The sequence below is a fragment of the Ranitomeya variabilis genome, chromosome 5 (genome assembly GCF_051348905.1).
Source record: "Ranitomeya variabilis isolate aRanVar5 chromosome 5, aRanVar5.hap1, whole genome shotgun sequence".
Lineage (NCBI taxonomy): Eukaryota > Metazoa > Chordata > Amphibia > Anura > Dendrobatidae > Ranitomeya > Ranitomeya variabilis.
Genome location: NC_135236.1, coordinates 182,683,234 through 182,696,320, shown reverse-complemented (window position 1 = coordinate 182,696,320; position 13,087 = coordinate 182,683,234). Strand labels below are relative to the sequence as shown.

Genomic DNA, 13,087 nt, shown 5'->3' with positions numbered 1-13,087 from the left:
TTCTTCTCTTTTCCAGAATCGCCAACACAGAGGCCTAGGGAGCTTTGTGGCTCACCAAAACACTCATCTGTGTCTAAGTATTAAGACTCTTACTTTAATCTGTGTTATGTTTGCCTTTGGCTTCCAGTTCTTCTAGTACCTACTCCATATCCATATCTACTTTCCGGTGTCTGGTCTGCTTGTGATCCCCATTGCTTCCAGTCCTTTATTCCATGTGCCTTACCTGCTGCACGCCCGTGAACCGCGTGGGACTTGGAGAATCCACCTCACCAGGTCAGTCAATACATTATCATTGATGAAGAAGCTAGATATCCTCAATGTGAGCAACTCAATTAGATCAACTGATCTGTGCAATTCCTTAAAATTTCATCTGTTACGGGTACTTGAACACTGGAGTAGAGGATTATCATAGGTAATGTGATGTCTTGCACAAGTGTCTCAGTTCCCAAGTTCTATTGGGATAATTAGCAAAGTGCCAAAATATTGTTTGGGGATTTTCTTTATTGATTTTCCTGTTCTGAGTCTCCTTTGATATGACAGTGCACTATCTTTCTAAAGTTCACAAAGTTGTTCAACTGGAGATAGTAATTCATACCTTAAATTTTTGTAGCGCATCATTATGGGTTAGACCGTACATTGACTCTCCATTAAGTTCCAGAATTTCATCACCTGCAACAAAACACTTTGGAAAGTAAATCACTCTTGGACTTGTCATCAGGATTGTTGTATGTCGTAACACAACTAAACCTATTAAGCTCCATTAAAAGCCGAGACCTAGGTTCCAATTACACTGTATAAGTTGTGTCCGTTTCCTCATTGATATAGGTAATTCATATTTTATGTTTTTATTTGCCTTCCACTTAGGAAAAAATAAAGAAGTTGTCCACTACTTTATCACTGATGACTATCCTTGACGTAGATCATCAATGGTTTGACGGGTTGGGGTCTGACACCCAGCACCCTCTCCGAACAGCTGATCTTGGTGTCGGCTGCGGCCAGGACTGCTAAATTGCAGGGCTGCTCTGTCTCCTAATAGTGGCCATGGCAGGATAATAAATATCCATGAAAAAAGGGAAAAAGGAGTTCACCTTCTCATAAAATATTGGAGATTAGTCCATCTTTATTTCATTAAAAGTCCATATCAAAATTAATAATGTGCGGAATACATAGACCAGGAGAAGCATTTCGAATGCAATCTGGTTGCAGAATGATGGATTGCGTTCGAAATGCATCATCTGGTCTCTGTCTCCCGCATTATACTAATTTTGATATGGATTTTTAATTAAATTAAGATCGACTGATCTCCAATATTTTGCCAGGATCTGGAACCTATCCTTTTTCTTCTTCATTATCACTGCGTTTGGTCAGAACGACGTTCCCTGCACGCTGGATTCTAATCTTCTGTGGTGAACTGGCGCTTTCTCCATTTTTGTTTACTGCACATCTGCCTCCCATTCAAATCAATATAAAGAGGATGTGCAGTACCTGGCAGTGGCCACTATCAGAAGATGGAGCAGCTCTGCAATTGAGCACTTCCAGAAGGCGCCTGCCACCACCACGTGTACAGCTGATCAGCGGGGGTTTCGGGTATAAGACCCCAACCGATCAGACATTGATTACCTATCCTAAGGATAGGTCATCATCAATGACAAAGTAGTGGACAACCTCTTTAAGCTTTATACACCTAATCACAGTCAAACTTCAGACTCCATGCATATTATTTAATTAGAATATGGGTCAGCATTTCATTTAACCTTATTTATTAGAAGCTTGTTCAAAACTACGGTAGTAAAAGGCAAGCTCTGTTTCACCCGCTTTGAGCACACTTACCTTCTTGTAGCCTCCCATCAGCTGCAGCAGCTCCATCTGGAAATATGGTCTTTACGTAGATGCCCACTGGTCCGTAGATGCTATCCTTGCCGCCAACAATGCTGAAACCCAATCCCTGGCCAACGACAATAGATGCAACTTTATGTAAGTGTATAACCTGTCCAACTGTTCTTTTAAGTACCCCAATATTCGACCAATACCAATCAAAAAACTTGTTCTAACTTGAGTAAAAATGTATGTACAAATCACAGTTATTGTAATGTGACCTAAGTAAGTACCAGATAACATTAGAACTCTATATTATTAAGTAATTACATGAAACAGCTATGTCAAAAAAGTATTCAGTTGTTAAATTTCAGGGCAGGATCAGGGTTTGGTTCAACATGAATTAGACACAATGCTAAGGTATGAAAAGGGGTTATAACATTCAACCTAGACTTGATATAACTTTGCCGTTAAGCATTTTTTTTACATTTCCTTAAGGCCATAAGAAATACATGACTATAGTAATGTGGCTGTTTTTATAGTACTGTTGATTAATATTAAAGGGGATCTGTCAGCAGCATTTCACACCCCAAACTATTTATATTCACAAGTATCTCTTTCACAGACAAGTCCAGCCCGTTCCTCCGTTGCTGAGAAATCAGTGTCTGAATCGATACACAACTTAAGCAGAGGAGCTATTTGTAGATCTGAAACCTCTGGCACTATTCCTCGCCCATCACTGCCTCTTCGTGCTTTACTGACAACTCCTTTGCTTAGCATAGAGGCTGTCAGTCAAGCAGGAAAAGGCGGTTCTGGGCTGAGAATAGAGCTGGAGTGACGGAGACTTCAAATCTACCATTTGCATAACAATTCAACCCCTGATTTAATAAAGGAACGGATTAACAATGTAAAAGTGTTGCTGGACTTGTCTGCGAAAGAGCTACATGTGCACATAAATTGTTTGGGCGGTGAAATTCTTCTGATAGATTCAACACACTGTGCTAAATATAAGGGCTTGTTCAAATGACCATATTTTCAGTCCAAGTGCTGTCCATGAAAAATATGTACAGCGCTCGGCCCAATGTTATTCAATGGGGTGCTGAAGAGAAGCCATTCATTGGCCGAATTTGCGTGTGAAAAATCAATATCAGCATGCACTAGTTTCTCCCATAAATCAGATGAGATTTGCCCATTCATGGCTATGGGTGCATGAAAAAAATTGAATAACATACACAGCCACAGTATAGCATCCACTTTTGTAAGGGTGCATTCCAATTCTGTAACATAGAAAACTGTAAATGGCCTTGTAAATGATAAAAGCTGCTTCTATTAAAAAAAATGGACGCACACAGATGACAAGTAATAAAAAAATGATCCCAGTTTTCTGGATGAAACTCTGAATGATTTTTTTAGACACGTGTGTGAACCTACCAGTCACACATACATGTTCTAAGGCCCCTGGTGAGATTACGTACAGCTTTGGCGAGTCCCATTCATTCTGCCACTGGGTGATGAGAACTGGATTCCCATTCCCTATGTAGCTAAATTGCAAAAATTAAACTGGAAGGGTAAAACCCAATGGTGGTAAAAAAGGCAGTGGGGAGTCTGGGTGGCAGGCACAACAGTGGGGGGCAGGTGGGATTAAAATCATTGCCATAGGGCTGCATGTCTTCTCTACAAGTTACTTTGCAATACAATCTAGCCAGAGTACAAGCTTTGTGTAATTATGAATTAATCATCTATTTAACCTATCAATGACATTACATTTTATACATACGGTAATATTCTTAGCATTTGTCAGAAATCTCTAAAAGTAACAAGTACGTCCAGTATGTTCCAGCGCATAATAACGAGAATCAGCTCACCTTGCCTTGGCCCTTCATTAAGATTATATTGGAAATGACAGAAGCGTGTGAGGAACTTCTCATACTCATTAACTGTGCTGAACTCAGCGACCTTGATGAGCGGGAAACACCCTGCAAGTGTGGAGGATTTAATAAGACATTATTGAGGTGATTTGTCGTCATGTTAATGTGATGTACGGTGAAAATAGATCTGACACTATAGAGTGAGTGTGAAGATCATCTGACAGTAAAGCCGGTGTGTATGCTATTGGGGTCAAGGACCTGCAGTATTCAATTTACCATTACATTTCCTAATAGAAAGTTTCCTCTATTAAGAACATAAATAGATTAGTGTCCATAAGAAGACATGGAGGAACGTGCCGTGCACAGATTAGTCTCCCAACTCTCAGAACATGACTTAGTTGTGGAGAGGCGACACATCTGCATACTGTATATCCATCACAATCAGCCTATTTGTGGGACTTGATCTGTTTCTTTATGATTTTAAAGGTTTTTCTCTACAGTATATTAACCCCTTCCCAAAGCAGACAACTTTCATTTCTGCATTTTATTCTTTTCCTCCTTTCTACCGAGAGCCAGAACATGTTCAATTTTCCTTCCATATAGCCACATGGGGGGTTGTTTTATTTTGAGGGGAGAGTTATTCTTTTCAATGAGATCATTGATTTTACCATTGAATGTACTGGTTTATGGGAACAAAAAAGTGTGGTGAAATTGCAAAATAATACACAGTTATAATACTGTTTTTGGGGGTTTAATTTTAGGGTGTTCGTTGTGTGATATCATTGACCTGTTAACACTATTCACCACATCAGTATGATTACAGTAATACAATACTCGTCCTGTTTAGTTATTATGTCACTTTTTTAGTTTTCCATAGATGGAGCTATTTGGGGCAAAATTACATGTTTATTGATCATTTTAGGTTAGATATGTTTTTATCGCTTATCTTATTGCATTTTTTTGGTAGCATTTGGTATTTTTATTCCTTTTATGGTGGTTACAGTTCAGATTAATACATTTTATATTTTGACAGATCAGACTTATATGAATTTAGCGATACCACACATGTGTGTATCTATATATGTAGAAGATAAAAAATATTTTAAAAATTACAAAACATACAAATCTATAAGTTTTTTTTAAACTTTATTTGTTAGTCTTCTTTGGCATTTAAATCTGCAACTGTCTGATCGATTATACTATGTACAGATATATTTCAGTATTGCTGTATATAGCAAAAATTACAGTCTTTTATGGACACCAGCCGCGGGCTGATCTTCAAAGCAGCACCATAACAGTAGGTATGAGGGTCTTGAGCAGACTCCCGCCTGCCACAGCAACCCATCAGTACGCCATGATCATTTCATGGGAAGGCCAATGAGCCCACTGATCTGTGCTCTAAATGCCATTATTACAGATTTACAGCAGTATTTATGTGATTAACAGCAGAGGGCAGCTCGGCTCCACCCGCTGCTGTTAGAGACAGATCCTGGTTGTGTATCAAAGCCATTATTTGCTGGGAATGTGTTGGGCACAGTCTCTTAGCTTGCTCTATACACCTTGTCTCGACTTGTCTTGTACATGTATGGTACATGTTGGGAAGGAGTTAAAGAGTATATACCAAGATTAGAAGTTACTGCCTGTTCATAGAATAGGGGATAACATTCTAATCGTGGGGGATACAACTGCTTGGATCCCCACTGTACCAAAAATGTAGCTCTGAATGAAGCAGAGGCCGAGCATACGCTATGTATACTCCATTCATTCTTAATGGTAGTGCCGAGACAGCTGAGTATAGCACTATGCTATCTCCGATGGTCCCATTAAAAATGAATGGACTGGGCATTTCCACTTGACTTAGATGGGGCTATTCAGAACTTCATTTTTGGGATTGTAGGCAGTCCAGCAGCTGGACGTCAGAGGTTGGAAAGTTATACTTATCCTATGGATAGGGGGTAACTTCTAATCTTGGCACGCAAGTAAGTTTCTACCTGAACAGATGCTGTAGGACAGTCGAATTGCTGAGACAAAGACTTCCGGTTGCTGCATAAGTTGGCCGATTGTCTCTCTCTATATAGTGAGGGTTTCTTAATTGCAGAAGGGTCAATTTCACCAATCCAATAAGGGTTCACACCTAATACAGAAATGATAAAATGATCACAAATAGCATATGGTAGCATAGTAATAATACTGGATAATGTATAATGATAAGCTATATACTGTACATGCTGAATACACACTGAGCATGTAAGAGTTAAGAAAATCTCCAGCAAGGAAACTTGCAGTGCTGTAGTCTGGAGACCATGTGGAAAAATATGGGAAAAATCCAGCATGGTAAGTATAAAATTAGAAGTTTTTATTTAAACTATTTAAAAGTTGTACCAGTGTCCATGGGTAAGAGAAAATATGCAAATCTTGCAAACGCATTTTGGAATTCAATCCTTATTCATTGCATACGGCATTAACAATGTGTGGCTTTATATGCAATATCCTATGTAGTCATGTGGTAAAAAGCCTCCAATCCCAAGACAATTAGATCTTTAACTATACAGAAGGGTTTTTAAAGTTTGTATAACACACATCGAATAATTGTTAGTGTACAATAAGATGAGTAATATGGTCAGAATATTATAATATCAAAAATCCGTATGTGGCACCCCAGGAATCCGGATTCCACAGTGGTATTGCCTGCCTCCTGGGGAGGGTGATGCCATGCCTGAAAGCGAGAAGGAATCTCCTTAGCAGGTAACACTAGCATACAACACTTTCCTGACTCCAGGCCAGAAGGGGGAGATCTAAACCCAGTTTCAAGGTAGTTTCCCTATAAGTTCAGGTCTGGAGGAGTTAGAGTCAGTCTGTGTGAGTGTTGTGAATTAGACTTTTTGGCTCCCTCTTGTGGTCACTAGTGGTATGACTCTGGGATTGTCTTTTTTCTGTTTGGCACTCACCTGGGTCGTTAGTCCAGGGGTGTCGCTATATTAACTTCCTGGATCCTTAGTCCAGTGCCTGGCATCGTTGTAATCAGATCCTTCTGTTGCTCCTGTCTGCTGGTCCTGGCTCTTGCAAAATTAAGCTAAGTCTTGCTTCTTTGTTTTTTGAGTTACTTGCTTTGCTTCTATTTTTGTCCAGCTTGTACTAAATGTGATTTCTGACCTTGCTGGAAGCTCTAGGGGGCTGGTGTTCTCCCCCCGGCCGTTAGACGGTTCGGGGGTTCTTGAATATCCAGCGTGGATATTTTAATAGGGTTTTTGCTGACCATATAAGTCATCTTACTATATTCTGCTATTAGCTAGTGGGCCTCTCTTTGCTAAATACCTAGCTCATTCTTATGTTTGTCTTTTCCTCTTACCTCACCGTTATTATTTGTTGGGGGCTTGTATCCAACTTTTGGGGTCTTTTCTCTGGAGGCAAGAAAGGTCTTTCTTTTCCCTTCTAGGGTTAGTTAGTTCTCCGGCTGGCGCGAGACGTCTAGAACCAACGTAGGCATGTTCCCCGGCTACTTCTATTTGTGGTGCTAGGATTAGATATATGGTCAGCCCAGTTACCACTGCCCTATGAGCTGGTTTTTTGTGTTTGCAGACTTGGTATTTATTCCTGAGACCCTCTGCCATTGGGGTCATAACAGTATGCCAGGCCCTACATTGAATGTTTAATGCATTGCAGAAGTGGGATATAAGAAAGGAAATTCTGAATTTTTTTTTTTTTCCTCTCTTCCTCCCCTTTACCTCTGAGTGGCTTGAGCTTGCTGCAGACATGAATGTCCAGACCTTGATTACAAGTGTGGACCAGCTTGCTGCTCGTGTGCAAAGCATACAAGATTTTGTTACCAGTAGTCCTATGTCTGAACCTAAAATACCTATTCCTGAACTGTTTTCTGGAGACCGATTTAAGTTTAGGAATTTCAGGGATAATTGTAAATTGTTTCTATCCCTGAGACCCCGTTCATCTGGAGACTCAGTTCAGCAAGTTAAAATTGTTATCTCTTTTTTACGGGGCGACCCTCAGGATTGGGCTTTCTCGCTAGCGCCAGGAGATCCGGCATTGGCAAATATTGATGCGTTTTTTCTGGCGCTCGGATTGCTTTACGAGGAACCCAATCTTGAGGTTCAGGCAGAAAAAGCCTTGCTGGCTATTTCTCAGGGCCAGGATGAAGCTGAAGTGTATTGCCAAAAATTTCGGAAATGGTCCGTGCTTACTCAGTGGAATGAGTGTGCTCTGGCCGCAAACTTCAGAAATGGCCTTTCTGAAGCCATTAAGAATGTGATGGTGGGTTTCTCCATTCCTACAAGTCTGAATGATTCCATGGCGCTGGCTATTCAAATTGACCGGCGTTTGCGGGAGCGCAAAACCGCTAATCCTCTGGTGGTGTTGTCTAAACAAACACCTGATTTGATGCAATGTGATAGAATTCAGACCAGAAATGAGCGGAAAAATCATAGACGTCAGAATGGGTTGTGTTTTTACTGTGGTGATTCTACACATGTTATATCAGCATGCTCTAAACGCCTAACAAGGGTTGTTAGTCCTGTCGCCATTGGTAATTTGCAACCTAAATTTATTTTGTCTATGACTTTAATTTGCTCATTGTCCTCCTACTCTGTTTTGGCGTTTGTGGATTCAGGTGCTGCCCTGAGTCTTATGGATCTGTCATTTGCCAAGCGCTGTGGTTTTGTTCTTGAGCCGTTGGTTAATCCTATCCCTCTGAGGGGTATTGATGCTACGCCATTGGCGGAAAATAAACCGCAGTTTTGGACACAGGTAACCATGTGCATGACTCCTGAACATCGGGAGGTGATTCGTTTTCTTGTTCTGCATAAAATGCATGATTTGGTCGTTTTGGGGTTGCCATGGTTACAGACTCATAATCCAGTCTTGGATTGGAAGGCAATGTCTGTGTCAAGTTGGGGCTGTCAGGGTATTCATGGTGATTCCCCGCCGGTGTCTATTGCTTCCTCTACTCCTTCGGAAGTTCCTGAGTATTTGTCTGATTATCAGGATGTGTTCAGCGAGTCCAGGTCCAGTGTTCTGCCTCCTCATAGGGACTGTGACTGTGCCATAGCTTTGATTCCAGGTAGCAAATTTCCTAAGGGAAGACTATTTAATCTGTCTGTACCTGAGCATACCGCAATGCGTTCGTATATCAAGGAATCTCTGGAGAAGGGGCATATCCGTCCTTCCTCTTCCCCTCTTGGTGCGGGATTCTTTTTTGTGGCCAAGAAGGACGGATCTTTGAGACCTTGTATTGACTATCGGCTTTTGAATAAAATCACTGTTAAATTTCAGTATCCTTTGCCTCTGTTGTCAGACTTGTTTGCCCGAATTAAAGGTGCCAAGTGGTTCACCAAGATAGATCTTCGTGGTGCATACAACCTTGTGCGCATTAAGCGAGGAGATGAATGGAAAACCGCGTTTAATACGCCCAAAGGTCATTTTGAGTACTTGGTGATGCCTTTTGGGCTCTCTAATGCTCCTTCAGTGTTTCAGTCCTTTATGCATGATATTTTCCGGAAGTATCTGGATAAATTTATGATCGTTTATCTGGATGATATTCTGTTTTTTTCTGATGACTGGGACTCGCATGTAGAGCAGGTCAGGATGGTGTTTCAGGTTTTGCGTGAGAATGCTTTATTTGTTAAGGGCTCAAAGTGTCTCTTTGGAGTACAGAAGGTTCCCTTTTTGGGGTTTATTTTTTCCCCTTCTGCGGTGGAGATGGACCCAGTCAAGGTCCGTGCTATTCATGATTGGACTCAACCCACGTCAGTTAAGAGTCTTCAGAAGTTCTTGGGTTTTGCTAACTTCTACCGTCGTTTTATTGCTAATTTTTCTAGCATTGCTAAACCTTTGACGGATATGACCAAGAAAGGTTCTGATGTTGCTAACTGGGCTCCTGCAGCCGTGGAGGCTTTCCAGGAGTTGAAGCGCCGGTTTACTTCGGCGCCTGTTTTGTGTCAGCCTGATGTCTCACTTCCCTTTCAGGTTGAAGTGGATGCTTCTGAGATTGGGGCAGGGGCCGTTTTGTCGCAGAGAGGCCCTGGTTGCTCTGTGATGAGACCTTGTGCCTTTTTCTCTAGGAAGTTTTCGCCTGCTGAGCGGAATTATGATGTTGGCAATCGGGAGTTGTTGGCCATGAAGTGGGCATTTGAGGAGTGGCGTCATTGGCTCGAGGGTGCTAAGCATCGTGTGGTGGTCTTGACTGATCAAAAAAATTTGATGTATCTCGAGTCTGCTAAACGCCTGAATCCTAGACAGGCCCGCTGGTCATTGTTTTTCTCCCGTTTTGACTTTGTGGTCTCATATTTACCAGGTTCAAAGAATGTGAAGGCTGATGCTCTTTCAAGGAGCTTTGTGCCTGACTCTCCGGGAGTCGCAGAACCAGTTGGTATTCTTAAAGAGGGAGTTATCTTGTCAGCCATTTCTCCGGATTTGCGACGTGTGTTGCAGAGATTTCAGGCTGGTAGACCTGACTCTTGTCCACCTGACAGACTGTTTGTTCCTGATAAATGGACCAGCAGAGTCATTTCCGAGGTTCATTCCTCGGTGTTGGCAGGGCATCCGGGAATTTTTGGCACCAGAGATCTGGTGGCTAGGTCCTTTTGGTGGCCTTCCTTGTCACGGGATGTGCGGTCGTTTGTGCAGTCCTGTGGGACTTGTGCTCGAGCTAAGCCTTGCTGTTCTCGTGCCAGCGGGTTGCTCTTGCCCTTGCCTGTCCCGAAGAGGCCTTGGACACACATTTCCATGGATTTCATTTCAGATCTCCCGGTGTCTCAGGGCATGTCTGTCATCTGGGTGGTATGTGATCGCTTTTCTAAGATGGTCCATTTGGTACCTTTGCCTAAGCTGCCTTCCTCTTCCGATCTGGTTCCTGTGTTCTTTCAGAATGTGGTTCGTTTACACGGCATTCCTGAGAATATTGTGTCTGACAGAGGATCCCAGTTTGTTTCCAGGTTCTGGCGATCCTTTTGTGCTAGGATGGGCATTGAGTTGTCGTTTTCGTCTGCCTTTCATCCTCAGACTAATGGACAAACGGAGCGAACTAATCAGACTCTGGAGGCTTATTTGAGGTGTTTTGTTTCTGCGGATCAGGATGATTGGGTGACCTTCTTGCCGTTGGCTGAGTTTGCCCTTAATAATCGGGCTAGTTCCGCTACATTGGTTTCGCCATTTTTCTGCAACTCTGGTTTCCATCCTCGTTTTTCCTCGGGACATGTGGAGCCTTCTGACTGTCCTGGGGTAGATTCTGTGGTGGATAGGTTGCAGCAGATCTGGAATCTTGTGGTGGACAACTTAAAGTTGTCACAAGAGAAGGCTCAGCGTTTTGCCAACCGCCGCCGCGGTGTGGGTCCCCGACTTCGTGTTGGGGATTTGGTATGGCTGTCTTCTCGATTTGTTCCTATGAAGGTCTCCTCTCCTAAATTTAAGCCTCGCTTCATCGGTCCTTACAAGATATTGGAAATCCTTAATCCTGTGTCCTTTCGCTTGGATCTTCCTGTGTCGTTTGCCATTCACGTGTTCCATAGGTCTTTGTTGCGGCGGTACGTTGTACCTGTGGTTCCTTCTGTTGAGCCTCCTGCTCTGGTGTTGGTTGAGGGCGAGTTGGAGTACGTGGTGGAGAAGATCTTGGATTCTCGTCTCTCCAGGCGGAGGCTTCAGTATCTGGTCAAGTGGAAGGGCTATGGTCAGGAGGATAATTCCTGGGTGGTTGCCTCTGATGTGCATGCGGCCGATTTAGTTCGTGCCTTTCACGCTGCTCATCCTGATCGCCCTGGTGGTCTTGGTGAGGGTTCGGTGACCCCTCCTTAAGGGGGGGGTACTGTTGTGAATTAGACTTTTTGGCTCCCTCTTGTGGTCACTAGTGGTATGACTCTGGGATTGTCTTTTTTCTGTTTGGCACTCACCTGGGTCGTTAGTCCAGGGGTGTCGCTATATTAACTTCCTGGATCCTTAGTCCAGTGCCTGGCATTGTTGTAATCAGATCCTTCTGTTGCTCCTGTCTGCTGGTCCTGGCTCTTGCAAAATTAAGCTAAGTCTTGCTTCTTTGTTTTTTGAGTTACTTGCTTTGCTTCTATTTTTGTCCAGCTTGTACTAAATGTGATTTCTGACCTTGCTGGAAGCTCTAGGGGGCTGGTGTTCTCCCCCTGGCCGTTAGACGGTTCGGGGGTTCTTGAATATCCAGCGTGGATATTTTAATAGGGTTTTTGCTGACCATATAAGTCATCTTACTATATTCTGCTATTAGCTAGTGGGCCTCTCTTTGCTAAATACCTAGCTCATTCTTATGTTTGTCTTTTCCTCTTACCTCACCGTTATTATTTGTTGGGGGCTTGTATCCAACTTTTGGGGTCTTTTCTCTGGAGGCAAGAAAGGTCTTTCTTTTCCCTTCTAGGGTTAGTTAGTTCTCCGGCTGGCGCGAGACGTCTAGAACCAACGTAGGCATGTTCCCCGGCTACTTCTATTTGTGGTGCTAGGATTAGATATATGGTCAGCCCAGTTACCACTGCCCTATGAGCTGGTTTTTTGTGTTTGCAGACTTGGTATTTATTCCTGAGACCCTCTGCCATTGGGGTCATAACAGTGAGACAGTGAAGGGAGAAGAAGCAAAGGAGAGAGAAACTGGGAGTGGAGCTGTGATTGAGCTCACCCCCAGGATTAAGCGCAAGAAACTGGACATCGGGGTCCGAGGTTGTGTGGGAACTGTATGCCACACAGCTGTAACCAGAGGGCAGGAGATTGCAGGTCTCCTGGCCACAGCTGACACCTGAAGGCACAGCAGCAGATTATAGTCCGGAGTCACCAAGAGAGAGGGACACCTGTAAAAAGCTGCCTGCCATGCGGGTAGTGTTCCACCTGAGGGACAGATTGAGAGAGGGACATGAGGAAAGCTAAGGCATCAAGAACCTAGAATTCAGCGCAGAAAGGAAGGGTTCCAACCCCACCTGGCTAGGGGGATTTCGAATCGCTTCCAGGCTGCCCAGATTTCAAAGATCACCTGTAACCTGTGCCCTGGACTGGAATTTCACCAGTAAAAGGTAAAGAGACTGCAAATCCAGTGTCCTCCAATTATTTCTTGCACCCCAACATCTACAACCCCTCATAGACTGTCCTGGTAGCTCTGGGGCCTCCGCTCCCCCTGTGGGGGGCAAAACCATCTAAGCAGCATTACCATTGGCCCCAGCAGATCCCTTTAAGCAACGTCGGCCATCCCTGGCCGAGTTCTACAGGTTGCGTCACGAACATTACTGCAGCGCCCCAGAGTCCTGGTCGTTGCAGTACTGTGGCTCCGCCACTATGGGGAGCTATGGTGCGTCTGATGGCACTGAAGGAGTTCATCTGATCAGGTATCACAGACACCAATACATTTCACAGTCGGGCCTCCGGGGGGAGCTAAGGGTTCTATTCACTAGGCC

The 13,087-nt window shown here is 43.4% G+C and overlaps 1 protein-coding gene across 1 annotated transcript in view; it reads right to left on the bottom strand.

The window, feature by feature from the left end:
• The window catches only part of IL16 (interleukin 16), a 248,252-nt gene that overhangs the window by 96,611 nt on the left and 138,554 nt on the right, over positions 1–13,087 (bottom strand). Inside the window, exons 5-8 of the mRNA XM_077263616.1 lie at positions 5,675–5,817; positions 3,681–3,791; positions 1,831–1,945; positions 596–669 (exon numbers count right to left, since the gene is read on the bottom strand). Coding sequence (XP_077119731.1) covers positions 596–669; positions 1,831–1,945; positions 3,681–3,791; positions 5,675–5,817 — 443 coding nt within the window. The remainder of the gene's footprint in view (positions 1–595; positions 670–1,830; positions 1,946–3,680; positions 3,792–5,674; positions 5,818–13,087) is intronic.